General features: G+C 37.1%; 1 protein-coding gene across 5 annotated transcripts in view; it reads right to left on the reverse strand.

Annotated features, from left to right (window-relative positions):
• diaph2 (diaphanous-related formin 2) overlaps positions 1–19,901 on the reverse strand; it is a 347,968-nt gene that overhangs the window by 210,559 nt on the left and 117,508 nt on the right. For all 5 annotated transcript variants that reach the window (XM_017408298.2, XM_017408297.2, XM_017408299.2 and 2 more), the window contains 6 exons: positions 18,708–18,824; positions 13,908–14,026; positions 12,198–12,262; positions 11,325–11,429; positions 5,414–5,770; positions 1,649–1,763 (listed from right to left, as the gene is read on the reverse strand). In XM_017408298.2, the coding sequence (XP_017263787.1) occupies positions 1,649–1,763; positions 5,414–5,770; positions 11,325–11,429; positions 12,198–12,262; positions 13,908–14,026; positions 18,708–18,824 (878 nt within the window). The remainder of the gene's footprint in view (positions 1–1,648; positions 1,764–5,413; positions 5,771–11,324; positions 11,430–12,197; positions 12,263–13,907; positions 14,027–18,707; positions 18,825–19,901) is intronic.

A 19,901-nucleotide genomic window follows, 5' to 3' on the forward strand; every position in this document is an offset into this window, starting at 1 on the left:
TGATTCTGAATGAATTATGAAACGTGCAACAGAGGAAAACAAGAGAACGACTTCCTTATTTTGGGTAAATCCATCCTAGCAATTTTTTTTTTCTCTTTAAATTGCAATACCATCTACATCAAAGCTCCTCTCATTGACTTTCAACTCCACTGACGGGGTTGGGGGTAGGTATCAAACATTAAACAGCATTTTTCATTCATGAGAAAATCATGTTCTGTTTCAACAATAGAGGGAAAAGAGCTGATTCAGTGAAGTCGCTGCAGGGATAATTGATAGGGATCCAGTAAAGGTAACTCCCAGGGGGAATGCTGGATCATGAATTCCTACCATGCCAGCGGGAACATGGACTATCTATTGAGCTTTTTTCTTTTTTTTTTTTTTTCATTAACCCCAGTGGGCAAGAAAGTGAAGTTAATAAAGAATTTAAAAGGGCGTTTGAAGCTGAACTACAGCTATGTGTTGCAAAACTACAAATGTTAGGCTGTGATTTATCTCGAGTTTAACTTCATAACAGTTCTGATTTACATTTATTATAAATGTCTGATTCCTTAGTTACAATTTGTTTCCCTCTCAAAAAAAAAGAGAGTTTGTTACCAAAACGAGCAACAAAAAGGGTGCATATAGGAAACATGGCGTCTGGCAAATATCTGCCACTGAAAAACAAAGTTGTGTGACTGCTGAGTTCTTCTTTAAGCTTTGCAACAACTGTTCTTTCCAAGCCACATCCTCTTTCCATCTGTATTATGCTGGAAAATCACATTGCAGCAGCCTAGGGAAAATTCTGTTGATTTCACAAAACAAAAAAAAGGGATGAGTCTAGTTTGTTGACCTGGAGGCTGCAACAAAAAGAGCAAGAAACTGCTGGCACGCTGACTGGTGTCCAAATAGGTGCTGGATATATGGAAAACGAAGGAGAATTCAGAATAGTTATGTCCACACACGCTGACAGAGCTCCGATTTTACTCGTGTGCTTGACAGAGCTTTGACTTTTCCCCTCCCACTGCTGCTAGAATTAGAGGGGTGTACACACTCACTGTCAAAGAAGAGGAAAACAATCAAATTGTCATTGGGGGGGAACATCAAATGCCTTTCTACACCCTCTTCCACAAAAAAAATTGCTTTGCACTACTTCTGTTATCCATAAGCAAGTCAAGTTGCCTGGTTGTGTATCTGAGAAACAAACTGGCTGCGACAAGTAAACTCCCAAAGCTTCCTTCACCGAAGCCTTGCATCTACCCTGATAGAGGATTGGTCTACTGAACTGGAAAAGGCAAGAAGCAAACCAAGCATAACTGCTGTGGTTCACACATATATGTACAAGTTCAAGTTTGTGCACTAAAAAAAGGATTTGTAGCAATTCAGTGCAAGAAAAAGCAATACAGCATTTATCTTTTTAGCTTTCTCAAAGACACATACTGCAACAAAGACAATGGTTCCCCTGCCTGGCAAAGACATTTGAACTGAGAGCATACAGAGATGTTCAAGAGTGTTGAAATAAATGCTTGGTTTTCAGATAATTAACATTTCAGTGAGGAAAAAACATGTCACGAGATAAAAGAACTTTAGCAACTATTGCCTGAGAGGCTAAATGAAACACGTGTGTGAAGATTAATTAAGATTGCATTAGAGAGAGATGACACCTCCTTACCTTTACTTTGTGAGGAGAAGCAGACAGAAAGCTGAGCAAATAAGTCAGGATTCTCAAACTTCTCTTCTTTGACTTTGATCCAGAAGCAATTCTCTGCCATTTCCTGAGGCACTATCTGCAATGACACAAGGATTCCATTATCGGCACAATCAGAAAGCGTCATTCCATCAACCCGCCACTCAAACTTCTCCTCACTGGAAGATAGGGTCTGTGAGTGTTTTCCTGTGTAGGGGTTACACACATGACCTTGTGTGGCAAAAAGGACTGATACAAAAGGTCAAAAAGAAAAGAAAAAAATAGAAAGTGAAGTTCAGCATCATATGAATATGACCACTCTAAACGATGTTTCAATAGATCTAGCCAGAGTGAACAGAGACATCAAAGGTCTGCATCTTTGCAACTCAGTGTACACGCTTCCATCAGAGAGTCGGGTCAAAGAGGAATGTCTCTGCAAAGCAACCAACCAGATGCACACTGAGACAATAGCAGACCACTGGGAGAGCTTTCTGACTCTTCCTTTCATTCCCACCTGTGCTGCTCAGGAGAAAAGAAACAGCAGGAGTGTAAAAATAGATTCAAAGATAAATAAACCTAATCGGTTGCAGTTTTTTACTATCTAATGATGTGTGTGACACTGCAATTCTGCTATACATTCTGTTGAGTGCAACTGGGAGAGCATCTGAAGTACTTCTGTTATGACAATTTATTTAGGACCTGGACTAAAACCAGAGAGTTAAAAAAAATACATGTAAGCAAAGCACTTATGCAATGCAGACAGATTTCCAGCTGGTAGTCCACAATCATTCTCAAGGCCGTGTAGTAATGGTGGTAAGAGGAGCAGAATTGGAGAATCTGGTTGCTTTAAAGGAGGCTTATAAAACTTCTTCTATGGCCTTGTTTTCTGTAAGGTTTAGATAAAAAACAAATCTGCACCTGTATTTGCCCTTATTCAGTCCTCGAGTGCAACCTGTCATGTCTGGGATTTCAGGGAAAGAGTGCAAATAAATAAGTAGGAAGAAAAAAAGATTTGAGACCTAAGATATGTTTTTTTTTCCTCCCCACTATCACTTCTGCTAAAATTATTATTAAGAGTAATACCACTGACAGTGTGGCACTCACACACACAACAAGAAGGTCAGCGGTCACAACCTCTGCTGGAACCTTTCAGTGTGGAGTTGGCATGTTCTCATAAAGCCTGCCTGCAAGAGTTTTCTTTGGATTGTTTGACTTCCTCCCACATCCTAAAATATGTGCATGTTAGGTTAACTGGTGATTCAAAACTGACTGTAGAAGTGTGTGTGTGAATGTAGAGGTTGGCTGGATTAAACTTGTGTACATGCTGTATACACACACACACACACGTAACTGACTAAAAATCTATCTCCACATGAATCTGTAAGTCACTTATTAGCTAATGCAAAATTATTTTGAACATTTATTATTTTCCTTTGGTCTATTTTCTCTAAACCAAAGGATATTTGTTTTAAAATCGTCTTAATATTTGTTATTGAACCCTTGGTCTATTAAGTGACTGTAGGATTTTCTTGCAGAGCCTGAACGGAATAAAGATAGCCTCTCGGTGTTTGGGGGAAGGCATTTATTACGACTTGAGCTAATGAGCTAATGTGGAGCTTAAATATGAGCCTGTCTCATGGCGCTTTGTGCACCAGAAGTTATTTTCTTCATTCGATTGCATCCATATTTCCCTTTGTTCAGTCATTCCCATATCCTCATAAATATTTGTGATCAGCATTTTGATATTATGCTAAAATGTAATTATATAAATGGTAATGGGTTTGAGTTTAGGACAGAAATGGAAGCTAGAAAACATTTTTTTGTGTTTGGTGTTTATTTTTTCTTGTGCACAGTGCCCTATTTTATCTTCATTACTATTTTTTCTGTATACATATGTAGTAAATATTAAGTCTTTAAAAGTCATTTTAAATTTAAACAAAGCTGACATTTCCCTACAAATATATGTGCCATCCTTGTCCCATGTGTGTCTAATATTACACCATTTGCTAATAAAGCACTGCCATCTCATTTCCTGTATTCATTAAAAATGTAAATAGCTACAATATGTTAAAAATGTACATGTACATTAAATATTTGTAGCTAGAGATCATCACACACATGTTGCAGCAAATCATGAACTTGGAAAGATTAAAGTAACTGTACTTTCACATGAAACAGTACAGTTAAGTTTTAGAAACATACTGTAAATAATGTCATCTTTGTCTGCGTAAATCATACGTTGTTGGACATGTTTGGGGTAAAAGACAGAAGCAATGCAGGTTCCAAAACACTGATGTTTTCCTCTTTTTATAAACTGCTAAATAGTAGTCAAATCTTGAAGTTCTGTACCTCCATCTGCCACACACAGGGAAGACTGATGAGTCATGTTCCACTTCACTGACACAAGAGAACCAGATTGTCTTCAGGTTGATATGAATTTCATTTGCATCATTAAACTAAATTTCCTGTGGAGGCAAAGTTAATCCTTCTGCACCTTTACCTGTTTATGTATACTTTTAAAAACAATGAACATTTGCTCTGCATCATAACCTACACTGATTTGCATAGTTCTTGAAGCAATGATAATTCATCCTGTAACGTGCGTTGAATTGCACTCCAGGATTAACTTCTCTTAAGTCAACATGAAGTTCAATCTTACTGTTCTTTGAATCTTTATAGCAGCTACCTTTGGTTTTGATCACGGCTCTGCAAACCCTGACCATCCTGACAATAAATCTTTCAAGAAAGCCATCTGTAATCTCTGCTCATGCGGTTTGAAGACTGTCTGAGAGCAGTTGCGCATTTGTGGGCTGCACAGTTCAAACCTTTTTGTCCAACCTATTTTGAGCAAGTTCTATAGGTTTACGTCCACTGACTGAGATTGCATGACATGCCTGAAAGCACGCTGTGCTTCTTTTGAAAGAAGTCAAAGTAAAACCTGTAACATTAAAACTTGTGTTGTTTTGCCTTATTTGCAGAAATGTCACTCTTTGATGCTATACGTCATTTATAATTTTACTCACACAGAGTTTCTCTAAAGCTTAGATATTTTAGGCATATTTTGCGTATCAACAATGAAGGTATATTTTTTAGAGATTATTTCACCTGATACAAAAATTCTATTACAAGATCCGATTGCACTAAAGCCACTGAACACAGCTCAGACAGCTAAAATGACGCCAAAAGAATGATTCTCAAATTTTGCTTGCATTCACTAATTAAAGACTAAAGCACAAAGTCACACAAGTGTCTGTGAAAAGACATTACACCAATGCTAAAAATTCCTGGGGCTGTTGATAAATTATCTGTGGTATAATATAACCCAGATGGAGAAGAATATACCATTGAAATTGTATTCAAATGTGATGGAACATTGCACAACCCATTCTTACTTCAATTATGCTAAGATTGTGCAAATCCAATGACATTTGAGCAGTGAAAATTGTTTACTGTTGAATCCTTTGAAATGAGTGCTGAGAGCGGAATAGTGTGGCATGTGGCTGAACGGCTGTTTGAGTAGATTAAGAGTGCATTTGAATAAATCTTCTCCTGGTTTGAACTTTGAACTTTGCATTTTATTGTGGAGACTTGCAAGATCCAGACTCTCCTGAAACAAGTGTAGAATGACTGCTTGTGTGAAAGAGCAGAGATTGAATAATATTTTATGGACAAAGAAAAACACATTTCTCTTTGAGTCAAAAACCTATAACAGGAAGCGAACGTGAAACTATAAATCACAGATTATCGTACCTTGGACCAGTTGACCCTCTTCATCACAGTTTCAGGCTTGTACGTCTTCTTTGGCTCCAGTCCATAAGGCAGCTTGACAACTGGCAATGCAGGAGGTGGTGGAGGCCCTCCAGGGCCTCCAAAGAACGGCGGAGGAGGAGGCGGCCCACAGCCTGGGGGAGGTGGGGGTGGTGGAGGTCCTCCCCCTGGGGGTGGAGGAGGTGGAGGTGGGGGTGGAATGCCAGCCTGGCCAGGGAGAGGAGGAGGAGGAGGAGGTGGGGGACAGCCACCAGGTGGGGGAGGAGGTGGTGGCGGAGGTGGGGGTACCTGACCACCTGGTAGAGGTGGTCCTCCAGTAGCAGCTGGGCCTGCAAAACTCTGCAATTAAAGGATGGAAATGTCAGAGGCAGGTATGAATGAGTGAAGTTCCCTTTAGCTGGTGCTAATCTGAATTCTGTAATCTAACAAAACTGTAAAATCCACTGAAACAGCTTCTTGTGCGGTAGTTACAAATCTCTTCAGCTCTGTCTGTAAATGATTCACAAATTTTAGGAATGAACTTCAGGATCAAAAAGATGTCACACGTGAATATAAATGGGGGGGGAGGGACAGTACATAAAATAAGACAGTTACTTCCTAAACCCACTTTTAAAGCGGAGCGAGAATAAATTATGTTCTACTCATGTGATTTGTCGCTAAGTGTTATGATCTCAATAATAAGGACATAAATTTACACAGCTGACGAGAAAGTGATGAAATTTCTAGAAGATATTTAATCAATGCAAATATACTTTGAATTCATGTACTTTGGTTTCTGAAACTGTTCTCTGTACAATATGTCTTAGTTGCTTAAAAACGCGCAATTTAACAGGTCACAAAATATCTACTGAAATCTGCGCTCGTTTATACTTGTACAACTAAAGCATTAATACGTCAACCAGTTTATCTGATATTAGGACGGTAATTCTTCTTGAACATTTTTAAAAGTGCATAAAAAGCTGCATATTAGCCAAAGGTGGATCTAATGCATTCATAATTCCCAACAACCATATTTCAAAACTGATAAAACGTTGCAGAAACAGACTCAATATTGCAAGCGCTTTAATTTCCCATTGATGAGAATGTTGCTTTCACATCACTTGATCATTATGCGCGCTCATAGTTGTGAGCAATTAAACAGTAAACAGAGACTTAATTTTCACCTGAGACATGCTAGCGCTATCAAACATTCTGCATGCACAGAAACACGGTGCGAGTCAACGATGAGGCCAATAGAATAATGTTTATAGGGGAAAAAAATATGCAAATTCCACAATTACAACACCTCTGCTTGAATAGGGCTTAGATTAGATGTCGGCTCTTACCAAAAGGATTTCCACTTCTCATTTCATAAACCAATTCCCCTCTATGTATATTTTCCCCAGTCACTTGATTGTGTGTGGAAAATGTAATTGGCTTCATATTTAAAGACATTACATAGTGTTTCATTACATAATGGCATTGACAGATTTCCTATTAGGGCAAAAATTAAAAAGGTGTCCTGCAAGAAGCTCCTCACACAGATTGCTCAGAGCCCCTCACTGAAAATCTGCATGCAGTGATTACACGTCTGTCAATCTTTTTTAAACGAATATGAGAGAATAAATGCATATTAGCTGCTGAATGAGAGCATAGTTGTTTTCTTACTCAGGAGCCTTTTTTCTCTTTATCCACATCTCTCTGATCTATCAAATCATAAGCCCAGTTTTCACAGGAATTTACTTTGGCTCCAATACCAAAAGAGGAAAAAAAAATCATTTTGCTTTCATCAAAGGCAATTTTTTTAAAGTTCTTTTCATGGAGGATAAATAAAGGTTTTGTTTTGCATCATAATTTTCAGCCCATTTTTATTTGCAGTGTTTATGTGTTTCTGAACTACCAAACAGAAGTGCTCAGTAAAGTCACTGTGAGAAAACCACAACTTATGTGCAAAGATTTAGACAACGAAGTCTAAATTTAACATCATAAAGTGAAAGTGAAGTCAAAAACGCCCCCTTAGCAAAAATTCCCATCGTGTGCACATTACTGTGTGCATTATTAGTACAGCCTAAATGCATGTTGTTCCACCAGATTTTGCCTTTCAGACATTTCTTAACAACTTTTAATTTAACAGAGCCCATCTACAGTTCCATGTAAAATAGAAAATTTGTTTCATGCAAAATCTAACTTATCCAATTTGGATGCAAACTTTTCTGGACTCAATGAGGAGGTCAGCTGGGCAGCTAATTAAATCTGAATGTGATGGGATTAAATGTTTGCTCCAAGCTCATCTCTGATAGAAAATTTAATCACAAGTGTTTGTTTATGAAAATTGCATATAAACAAGTATGTAATTTCAGTGTGTGGTTACAAACAATTCCAGCTTCTGCAACTACATCTGATGACCAAAAGATATATCTGCATTGAATAATATTATATATTTTGTAGAGTAGTGACACTTATTAGATATTTCTCATTTTAAATATAATATTAATTTAAAGAGAACTTCAAGGTGAAAAGAATCATGCAAAAACAAAAGATCAGTCCCATTATTGGACAGTGTGAAACTTCTTCACTTCACTTCTTTTAATATTTACTTGGTTTTGATCTTGATTAAACAGATTCACGTCAAGGGCCATGCATGCAAAAAGGGCACCCACCTTGGCTTCATATTCCCTGATGAGTCTCTGAGCCTCTTTGAGCTCGTCTTTTTCAAAAGCTAACTGTGCAGACACACACACACACGTACACCAGAGATGCACACCACAGGAACAAGCATGTCACAACACAGATGGCAACAAAGAAGCACAAATGAGGATGGGTTAGATAGACGCTGAGTAGGAACACTAGTAAACTTCAACAGGTACAAAACTCACAGCAAACACAATAAAGACAGGAAGGATGCGAGGAAAGGAAAAAGCAGGTCTCTTACACAGTTAATGACAATGGTAGTACAGAGATATATTCCTATTATGTCAGAATGAGGTTTTTTCATGTGCAAGAGGCAGAGTGTGATGTACTTTTACACCTAAAACAAGATGTAATCTGTCTTCAAAAGAACATCAGTGTAGCACAATGACTGCATAAAAGGCAGGCGGCACGGCATCACTGACAGTTGGTGCACCTTAAAAAAAATAAAAACTTCTTCCATTTCCGTGTTTTTTTTTTCTTTTCCTCTGGCATCACAAAAACACTTTTCAACTTTGCACCCTCAGATGTGTGATGGGCATTGATTTCACTGCGCAGTCTTTGTTTTAGAAATGTACCCATTGTTGCTTTGATATTTCAGTCTGTGCAATCTTGCCAAAGTAAGAAAATAGGAACATTGTCTGCAGCAACTAAAATGCAATATTTTTCATGGAGTCAATCCCACAGAAAACCTCTTACTAGTATAGACTGTAGAAGCCTAAATATTTAATGTGCAAAATGGAAAAAGAGATTGAAACTTTTCAGTGTGTGGTTTAAAAATAACTTTTTATTTTGCAAAAAGCTTTGAATTTAGTGTTAAAGCGTGATATTTAAAGCTAAACGACTTCCTCCAATATACTTTACACTTAGAGATTAAAAGATAATAATTTTGAGAAATCAAAGTACAAGCCAAAGATATTTTCTGCAATTATTGTTTGCCCTCTTTTCTGTGCACTGTTGACCATCAACTGAAGCAACAGTGACACATATTGTATGTGATGCACTTAAAAGACAGTATTTCAGCTCGAAGTTGGTCCAATTTCACAACAACAAAGTCCATAAGTGGTTACTTTATTGTGAGTTCTGCTGCCTTTGTCAGCTGAGTCAAATTCTATACTCAGTCAGAGTAGACGGCAGTCTGGTGTTAAAAGACAGGGAGAGAGGTCTACTACACCTCCAGCTCCTCTGGGGGCCATGCTGGGTCAGCTACAAGCTGGCCAGGTTGTTAAAACCTATTAATGGGATGGTGCAGAGTGTTCCAGCGAACCACTGCAGTGCTACATTATTCATCACATTCAGAGCCGATTCAGTGAATAGCTTTCCCTTCTGCCTTGAATGGTTGCAAGCAAAGGTTTAGGGAATAGTGGATGAGTTCTATTTCTTTGTGATTTCAGTGTCCTTTGTTGGTGTTTACAAGCAGAACCTCCACTCAGCTCAATTGGGAGATAATCAAACAGACACATCAAACATGCTGCTTGTTAAAATGCCAAAGTTCTGGAGAAAGACTCTCATTAAACATGTTGGGTTCACAAACAAGGTGAAGAGAAGTAACTCAGACATGCATGTGTTTTAATATCTGACAGGAATTCAGTCTAAGAGATGAAAGGTTAGGGTTAGCTGTAACTTCATTCATATTCTGCAAAATGGCAGTAATCGCACAGCTGCTTTGATGGACAAATTGAATTCATGTCCTCACATTAATTTGAAGGTTCTGCACTTTGACAGTTAATGACTACTCTAACGCACTGTGTCAAACATAGAGTAGGTTACAAAATGTGCATTTGGAGCCGAGTCTTCCTGAAGCAGCAGAATCACAGCTGTCTGACAGAAAGATGCTGTGGGTGGCAACTGAACAGTCTTTGTAAAACTGTGCCTTGAATCAATGTGTTATTATTACAGAACCAGATTATTCAAGATGAGTTTAAAAAAAAGCTTTTAGCTCATAAAATTATAAAATAATTTAACCAAAACACACAGAAATGATTACCTGCACTTTTAAATATGTGCTAATTCATTAGATTAGCATTCAAAATAGTTTAAATGAATAAAACACAAATGCACACTGTATATAAGTTCTGAATGAGGCACTGGAGACATTATGTCCCTATATTCTGTATACTAAAAAAAACATTTAGGCAAATGGTGGAAATCAAGATCTGAATCTCCTAAGCGTTTTTTCCTCTCTCTGCACTGTTAATGTGCAACAATACTGGCCTACAAGGGGAGGGGGAGGAAAAAGTGTTAGAATAAAAAAGAAAACACTTGAAAACACCAAATTGAAGTCTCACACATCAATACAACGCCAAAAAAACTGAGAAACAAAATGAAAAACGGCTGAGAAGGCAGAAGCTCTTGCTTCTGATGGTCTGCTTCAAAAGGAAACGGCTCTAAATGTGGAAAAGGATGAGTGACGAGAAAACTTCATGCATGACTTTGGCCAGGAGACCTACCAAAAATTGTAAAAAATTGACAGCCCTATTTGTGAGTGAACAGTAAGACAGATTCCTAAAAACTTCAGTAACAGTCTGTTAGAGCTGTGAAATCTCCGCTTGAACCACATATTGCAGGTGAAGTTATTGGGACGGTAAGTGCAAACATAAGCAACAGTGAATGAATTTTGAGATAAAAAAGCCATCTCTGATACAGATGTAGCAATACAATCTTTCAATGCTAGTTTATATTAAATTCCTAAAGCAGAAATGCAAACTGCCCTTTTATCCCAAGGTAGCACTAAAGTGTTTAAAATTGGGTTAAGGGGGAAATAGCAGTCATTTTCTGTGCTCAAAATGGAGGGTTTTGCCTGGGAAGAAATGATGTGGAAGCCAGGAAAAGAAATGCAATCCATCTCAGTGATGATAGAATTTCATAGGAAAAGCTTCAATAGAGCAATTCTCTCTTACAAAGAGCTACAACTTAGGAAGGAGATTGACCCTTTATTAAATCAAATGCTCTTGCATGGATGAGAACTCCCACTTACAGCACCTTCACATCTGTAAGTGGTGTGAAAAGATATCCTTCTGACCAAATCAGACCTTTTCTCAAGGTGCCATTACTCCGCAACGCTATGATTTTTTTAAAACTTGCATTTTCATTTGTGTGATTGTTGAGGGAAAAATGACATATAACTAACTTCTTCTTCCTGCTTTTTGAAGCAACACACATTCAGAAGATCTTTGGAATATCTAAGTGTTTTGTAGAGTGGTGGGATTCAGCTTTGTGGATTTACCTTGGACTCCAGGGCTTGAATCTTCTCCTCCAATTCCTTGATTCTTTCTTCTTTCTTTTGAGATTCTGCCTGGGCTTCCTGTCGAGCACTGAACTCCTCATCAAACTGCAAAAAAGAAGACGCTCATGTCTGCGTGCAGATAAGCATGTGTAGATAGATGTAAACACACACGCGCACTTGTAGGTGAGCAGCGGGTTGTCTCCAGAGAGCAGCAAGAGGGCACATCAACAGGAACCAAAACACACCATCTTACACACTCTGAACCATTTCTATTCATAGCCTTTGTGGGCCTAAAGCCCCATTGTCCTTTGTCTTTGTTTGGGGCTTAGTTTTCATGTATGTTGATGGATCTAACCTTTGCAGAAAACAAGCCATGTCACAACAATGATTTCATTGGCTCAGCAGGATGCACTGTGAAATGGTGAGACCTGACTCTTAAGAAAAAAACATTCCAGGACCCCTGTTGTTGTAAGACTGAAGAAAAAGCTGCATACCCTGGCTCGATAGAGTTCAGTTTTAATATTCTGATAAAGGAGGGGTTTCAATTTTATGCCTTAAATGCAAGCAACTGAAAAACAGTAGCTCAAATTTCTTAAAAAAAAAAGAAAAAAGGGGGCCATCTTTAGATGCAGAATTGCATCAAAAGGTTCTGCACATAGCTTAACTCTCCTCGGCCCTGTGCACAAATAAGTATAAATCAGAACATCACCATTGATTCTTGTAATGCTGATACGGATCATGTAGCGTCACAGCCAGGTATTGATCAGGGCATACAAAATCAATAGCTTGTCTGGAAGCTCTGGAGAAGAAAAAACTTTGCTGATGGGAGTTGGCTAAACCAAAGAGGAGCTATTGGAGTGATTAATGTTGTACCTTTTTGGAGTATTCCGCAGCTTTCTGCTCGCTGTCTTCAACTTTGGCTTTATCCACACACTGATCTGAAAGTCAAGACAGCAACAGTCACAAAACACTTCACAAAATACTTCTACTCCTAAAATATCTTGAGAGATTTAGAAGTCGACCTGTATCCTGTTTTCAACTTATCAGCCTGAGTATGATATAAATGCCATTTTGGACTGATTGTTTCTCTTTATGAAAGCAGTTCATGGTCTCCTAAGGGAAACAATGATTTTAAACTTAACTATTTAAGGTTCATCAGACTACTTACAAATAAATGTATAAATCTGCTTCTGAGACAATTCCTCCAGCAGTTACCCCGCATGTGTCTAACATTGCCCCAAATCAAGTTAGGTTAAATTAACTATTATTAAATTGGTATTAAAATGACTTAAAGGAGCCAATTTTAAAAATTGCACAGCAAATGTTACCGGAAAAAATGGAAACCGTTGTCAAGATATGTTCATCTAAACTACCAAAAAACAAGAGAAATCCTTTCTAATCTTGGCTGATGGATCATTTAAAAAGTCTTACTGTATTCACAAAGTATTGACAAATAAAAGAAAAATCTACAGAAATACTTATTTTTTGCTTAATTTTTGTTGAGTTTGTAATGAGAAAAATCAAAGCTTTAAGTCTATTATTTAAAACTGTTTTTCCTTATAGTGCTTTTTCTAAGATCATGTTGATTCTTATTTTCCTTGCTTCATTATCTTTGTAAAGTGTGAGAAATCTCATGTTGCATTAATCTTGTCTTGTAACCAGCATCATTATCCTTCCTATAATCTTACTGCTTTAAAAATTAAATAAATAAATAAAAATATGTCACATGGAGTCTCGAAGAAGAAATATTTGCTCATAGGGACCAACTTGTTAAAGTAAAATACATTTTACCAATAGCAGATATCAGATATATCAGATAATATCAGATGAAGTGGGGATGATGTCTACGCGCTGCTCAAATGTTGGTCTTGTAGCTTGCAGCTTCATTTACTCTAAGATCACACAACGTGCAACATGTCTTCTGTCCTAAAAACAATTTAAGTAATAAAAATGAATGTGAAAACTAAAAAGTTGAAAAAGACAACAAAAAAAATAAATAAAGAAAGAGATGTTTCAAAGCCCCATGTGCTTTGTTTTGTTTTACCATTTTCTTTTTTTATTAAACATCAGTGAAAGGAGAAAACCTATTACGGAATCTGTTCTCTACGGATAAGTTTAGAAACTTTTAATGACCCTTTCTTGCTTAGTTGAAAAGCAGTTAGTGACACAACTGAGAGACAAAGTGATATTATTTATTTCTTTTCCATGGGGAAAAAATATCCCTATTAGAAATCAAATAAACGGTTTCTTTATCATTCCACAAAAACAAAAAAAAATTGAATAAAACAAAAGTTAACAATGATTGTAGAATAAATAAATATGAGACACAGGGGGTGACACTGGACAGGGAAATCTCAGGGGAAAATGAGATTCTTTTTTTTTGTTGTTTTGTTTTTTTAATGTGTTTCAGTGGAATGTCTCCTGAAGCACAAATAAAAAAAATAATGATAACCTGAGGGAAATTTTAACATGTAATAATCTTCACCACTTTTATTATTATATTCACCAAAAATAGTTTCACAAATAAAGGGGGCTTTATGACTCATACATAATTAACACAGTTTAAATTAATTCTGAAGTTACCAATAAGATGTGTGAAGTCCACATCCAATCTTTTACTGTAGCCAAAGTCAGGGTCCATCCCACTGCGGTGCAGGACCACCTGAGCCACACATTCTTCTATCACCTTGTAGTACTGAGGCCTGTGGGGTCAGGAAACAAAGCAGAACAATTAGTCAAGAAAGATATGACTGACACAAACCCCACAAGGCTAATTAACCACAAATGATTCTCTTATCCAAGCCAGAGGTCACAAAATGCCATGTCAAAAAGGGTGCTGCTGGAGAAAATATGTACCCCATTAAATCTGATCACTTGCTTCACCCTTATCATGAAATTAGCAGATTAATGGCTACACAGAACTCAAGCATGTGATTGTCTGTCCATTTCAAGGTGACTGACGGTAGTCAAGGCTACGCTTGCCCTCTTGCATAATTTGCAATCTTCTTTGCCAATTAGAGCAACCATAAAAACCGAAATGTAAATCTAATCAGTGTAATGTGTGTAATTGAAAGCACAATGACCAGGAAAACATGTCAGCCAGTTAGGAGTGTGACAGTGCTCGGCGTCGTCAAACAGGGTGTGTGAATCAGCCTGTGTCCACCGCCACCACACAGGTTGGTATGTGACCTTTTCTGTGTAACATTATCAAGTTTAATTGCAAGTGACATTTAGCAAATACAATGCCGTCTTAAGCTGAGCTTCAAACTGAGAAGTAATTATTTTCTAACCATGACACAGACCACAGTTTGATGTTTAAATTTAAAACAGAAACCACTAGTTTTTTTATTCTTCCAAAGGCTCAATTTATTATAATTTACAAGTCAAATTTTAAACCCCAAGTAGTAAATGTTTTAAAACTATGTGCTAATTTGCCCCACAGCGCCTAACTACCTTACATATAAAAACTAAAAATTATGTACAAGGCTCTTTAATACATCAACTCAACTTCAAGAAACACTGAGAATGGCAGAACCCTGCTGGTGTGTCTCCTCACAATGTTAATGAAAAAGAAATACACTTGAACACACCAACGGCTGATTCTGATGCAGATTTTACACTTATACAAAAAAATAGTTCAACTTTTAGTACCCAGTTAGGCCAAAAACCTGATTTCAATTTGAACTTTTGCAGATTCTTTTATATTTGTATGCTTTTGCTGGGCAGTTTAAACCTTGTGAATTAAAAACAAACAACACAGTTAACATAACAATATTGTACTAAGTTCATTCACTACTAAAGAAGATGCTAATTCAAAATGTCAAATGGACAGTAAAAAAAAAAAAGTATTAATGAGGACCGACAAAGCCAGTGGTGCATCACGCACCAAAAATCAAGAAAAACACGAATTTAGCAACAGTTCAGATGATACCAAGGGCTGATTGTTGGTTTGGTGTAAAATGCTCTTAAGTGTGACTGACTAATTCTACTACAGCGCAGTTAAAACTAAAATAGGGGTGGGAGTGGGATGGGATAGGGGTGAAGCATCATAATTGCAAGAGAAAAACATTAACATTTGGAAAATAGGCCTCTGATTAAATAACCATAACAGATTCTTTTGTTTTCTTTGTGAAAAGCATATTTGCAAAAGAGAACAAAGTAAAAACATATTTCCTTGATGTGCTACAGAGTATCAGTACAGAGGAAGATGTAGAAATGTTTTCCATAGTTTAAAAGAAACTATATCTTTGCAAACGTTCAATGTGATGTACTATTTCACACCAAAGGGTTGACAAAAGCTTAACTAAAAGTTTCACTCCTTGGTAGGTAAATATACTAGAGGTAAATATTTTTCGCCTTCTCTAGATTGTCCAGTTCATTTAGGCAAAGGAGTTAAAAGCAGAGATGCCTAAAAGCTCAGAGTTTTCAGAGAACTTTGATTACATAAGGAACTCAGTGTGATCAAAGCTTGGCTCTCTGACAGTTCTGCATAAAAACATTGAACGAGGAGGAGCATTACCGCTGCTAAAATGTGATAATTGATTACAGGAAGCAGAACTGTGAACAAAGTGTCTGCTGCCAGGTGGGTTAATTTTGTCCAAAACGACCAGAAATATGCAGAAACAAAATACGTATGTCTGAGAGAAAAAAAAAAAAAGAACATGAGGACTTTGTTCCAATCAAACTTTAAATGAAAAGGTAATATTACCCACATTAATTTTAACTGTTACATTAAAAGTATATTTTCATCTGATACCTTGTGGGTGGACAGACCATATCGTGTTGTGAATGGAAATGTTAAATAACACAAAATTTCAAGCCAAAGTAAATAAGAATAAATCAGTATTTAGGTGTGCTGTTTTGAAAGCATGAAATGCCATACACTAAGCTCGAGCTGGTGGATTCGCCCACTCATGATTGGCACAGGCTGGTGAAAGCTCATGCATCGCCCCACATGGCTTAAGCACTGTGGCACTCGGCTTACAACTGTCACAAATGCACACCGCATTATTATCTCAATAAGCCACCCTATTTTCACTTCGTCCTCTATCCTCCACCACCACCAAGCAGATAGAGACTGGGTGGAGATAACTAGAGACGGCGAGAGTGACCCAGAACTGTCAGACCCTTTCACAGTGGGCAGGGCCGGGCTCCCAGAGCGAGCATATGCCCCCAGTATCATCCCCAACCTCTTCTTTTACTTTGGCACCTTCATTTCTTCTAGTGATAGCTCGTAGTTCAGCACAACACCAGTCACTTGATCCAGCTCTGCTCCACATAACCAGTGTAATCCCCATATCACCAGGCTGCAAAAGAGCAGATCTGCTCCAAATTTCCTGGGTGGGTTTGATCTGTTCACATTCATTAGACTTGCACGGAGAGATGAATTATCAAAAATAAACTCAGACCTGAAGGGGAGAAAAAACAACTACTGTTTTGTTGGGAGAAATTATGGTAAACAGAGTAGTTATACAGCACAGACTAATAATATTTAACAAACTGTTGCTTAACATCATAATTTGACAAAATATTAAAAGTTCCAAAAATGCTATTGATTCTAATGACAAAAATGCATGAATAAATAAACACAAATTCTGAATAAAGAATATGATCCAAAAGTTAACCTTTCACATAGCAAAACCCATACTAAGAATCAATTTACAAAAACTTTATTATAACACCACATTGCTTCTGCACAACCTCTAACCTTGCACTTTTTGTGTAAATGACAATTTCACAGGGCAATTTCACATTCACCCAAACTAGCCACAAACTCAAATGCTGCCAACTTTAAGGGGAAAGACTTAAAAAGACAGCATCTATTGAAAATACTGCAAACGCTGCAGAACTGCATCTTCCATCATTGTAACTCCACAGCTGTGATGTACAGGGAATAAAATGTCTCAGTCATAATGCATTTCTGGTTTTAATGTTTGTGTGTGCATGTTTTTTAAATTTTTACTTCAAAAATATAGCTTTAAAAAGAACATTAGTTTTGCCTGAGCAATGCTACTGATCCTGTCTCATTGCTGGCTTACAGGGGTGTACATGAAACACTGGAGCTGAGGTGAACAGGATAATACAAGATAGTTAATGGGAATTCTATTTCTCACTTTTTCTGAGTAGATGAGGAATACATAATTCATAAATCCAAGGGAACAGCAACTTGTCTCTGGTAAATTCATCTACCTCCTTCCATCCTCCCTTTATCTTTAAACTTTCTTTTTTAAGTCTTATTCCTGGAAAAAAAAAGTTCTGACACAGCATGGAATTTATCTGAGGCACTCCATTCAGGAGTCACAGTCTTACTTTACAGTATTTGACTTATCAGCTTTTCGAGTATTAAATAAAAAGCAGGCCCTTTATTTTAGAATAGCTTAACTCTACATAACAAAATGATGTCCCTACTGCCAATGCACCTCAGCTAATGACCATTCATGAAGTGCAAACTAACAGTAGTTATGTGCCATTTTACAGCTGATTTCTGCTGTGTGCCACCTCAAAGCAAAATACAACTAATGATGGGTTTGAGCAAAGGTTCAGTAAACTGAATTTAAGATGCAGAGATGAGTGATGCAGCTCTTCTGTCCCTCGTAAAAATTCAGTTTTAAGTAGGCAGAAATTTGGAGAATTAAAACCACCCTTGCTTTGAAAAACATGAAAGTCCCAGTCTTTAGCCAGTCTTGTTTATCCTTTTGGGGTACAATGGCAAAGTGTGAGTAAAGAACACATACCATCTAAGAAAAGAAAATGCTAACTGCAATCTTAGCATACTTTAGAAATATTACATAGCATTTCTGACAAAACAAACTTTGTTTTATAAACAGAGCTAAGATATAGAAAAATTTCTAATCAAATTCAATTAAATCAAGATACACTAACAGGCCACTGCAATAAAACACCTGACCAGAGAATACAGCAGCTGACATACGATTCAGCCCCATCTGACTCTGAACAGCATAAAGCAGCTAGGATGGATGCTCTAAGAAATGTTCTTCCCCATTACAGCTTTTACACTTTCCTTTTTTTTTTTTTTTAGCCAGTGGAGTTCTTAACTGTGTATTGATTTAAAACAATCATCTTTCAAAGGCACCACTTCCTGCTAAAAGTTACAGACACAGTCTATAATAGTAACAGAAAGGTCTATTTTAATATATATATTTTATTATTTTATAAAAATGAATTATCGTTAGACAGTTTAAACATAGCTAAACCATTTCAAGAGATACTGGTAAAACACTGACACAGAGTAAAAAAAGTTATGTCAGAGTGGTAATTGAATCTACTATAAGAAACGAAAAGTCTTAAAACCATAAGAGCATACTAAGAGCAACTCTGTCATCAGTCAATACAAGGCCAGACTATGTAAAAAACAGAACTTACCTGATGTAATAATCATTCCTGATAAGCAATAGGTGCTGAAGGATTGACAGAAAGTAGGTCTCTGAGGTAGTGTCTTTCACCATGTTTGACAGGAGATGGTACACTTCATTCATATCAGTGAAGGAGGAATGTTAAGGAAAACAACTTTTTTTTTACAGTGTTGCATTCTTTCTTTCTTTCCTTTTAAATAAATCACATAACTACGGAGGCTAACTTCTTCAGAAGACACCCAGTCTGACATTACTCAACTCCTGTAAACATCATCACTATTTTATTACATTTTATTTTCATTGAAACTATTTCTTTTCCCCTGTTCTTTAACTCAGCTTTTCTGACAGGCATCACTGTGCAAAAGTCAACAGAAATATAATTCCTCTTATCCATTGTCTCTCAGGGGAGCTATGACAGTGTAAACAGCTAAGTTGAAAAAGGGGACTGGCGTTGAAGACTGCTCCCACAGGTTCACCTGTCATACCAGACTTCTTTAAGAAATAAGAAGCTAATTGCATAAAAAAGACACTGAATGCTTAAAGGTTTTGGGCCAAAAATCATAAAGAGGAGGTATTTTGCAGGGTAAAATTAGGAAAGATTAAGTCCCTACGTCACAACTGGTATGAATGCAGCAGTACAAAGGCATGTTATTTAATTTGCAAAAGCCATTGATTATGTGTCTTAGTTTGCTTTGTCCAAAAGGGAAATGATGACGTATTTGACATTTAAAGCAGCTGGTAAATCAACTTGGCTTTTTATTTTTTATGTATAAAACTAATACACAATATTGCTTGATTATTTTATAAACATCTAAATTTATAATCTAATGCACCTGAGGTTATACTGATCAAAGATGCAAAGAAAAAGGTTTGATGCTGAAACTAGATATTCAAAAACTGAAAGAAAAAATGAATGATTTAGAGTCTGACTGGTTTGCCTGATGTAGGGGATTTTTTTCCATGGAAGCTAACCATGTCCAGAGAAGAAAATAACCTCCTTACATGTGTATCTTTGCAAAACCAAGTCGACTGTAGAGTGTGCCCCCTGTTTTACTCACCATATTTTGCTATCCTAACATAAATTGTTCATCCTGCGTAACCTGTGTTAAGACATTTGCAAAGAGTAAGTATAATGGTATCCAGTGACACTTGCGACACAGTGGCACATGTTGTGATCTCCTGCTCTTCTGCATATGATACAGGG

The sequence above is a fragment of the Kryptolebias marmoratus genome, linkage group LG9, assembly GCF_001649575.2.
Source record: "Kryptolebias marmoratus isolate JLee-2015 linkage group LG9, ASM164957v2, whole genome shotgun sequence".
Taxonomy (NCBI): Eukaryota; Metazoa; Chordata; class Actinopteri; order Cyprinodontiformes; family Rivulidae; genus Kryptolebias; species Kryptolebias marmoratus.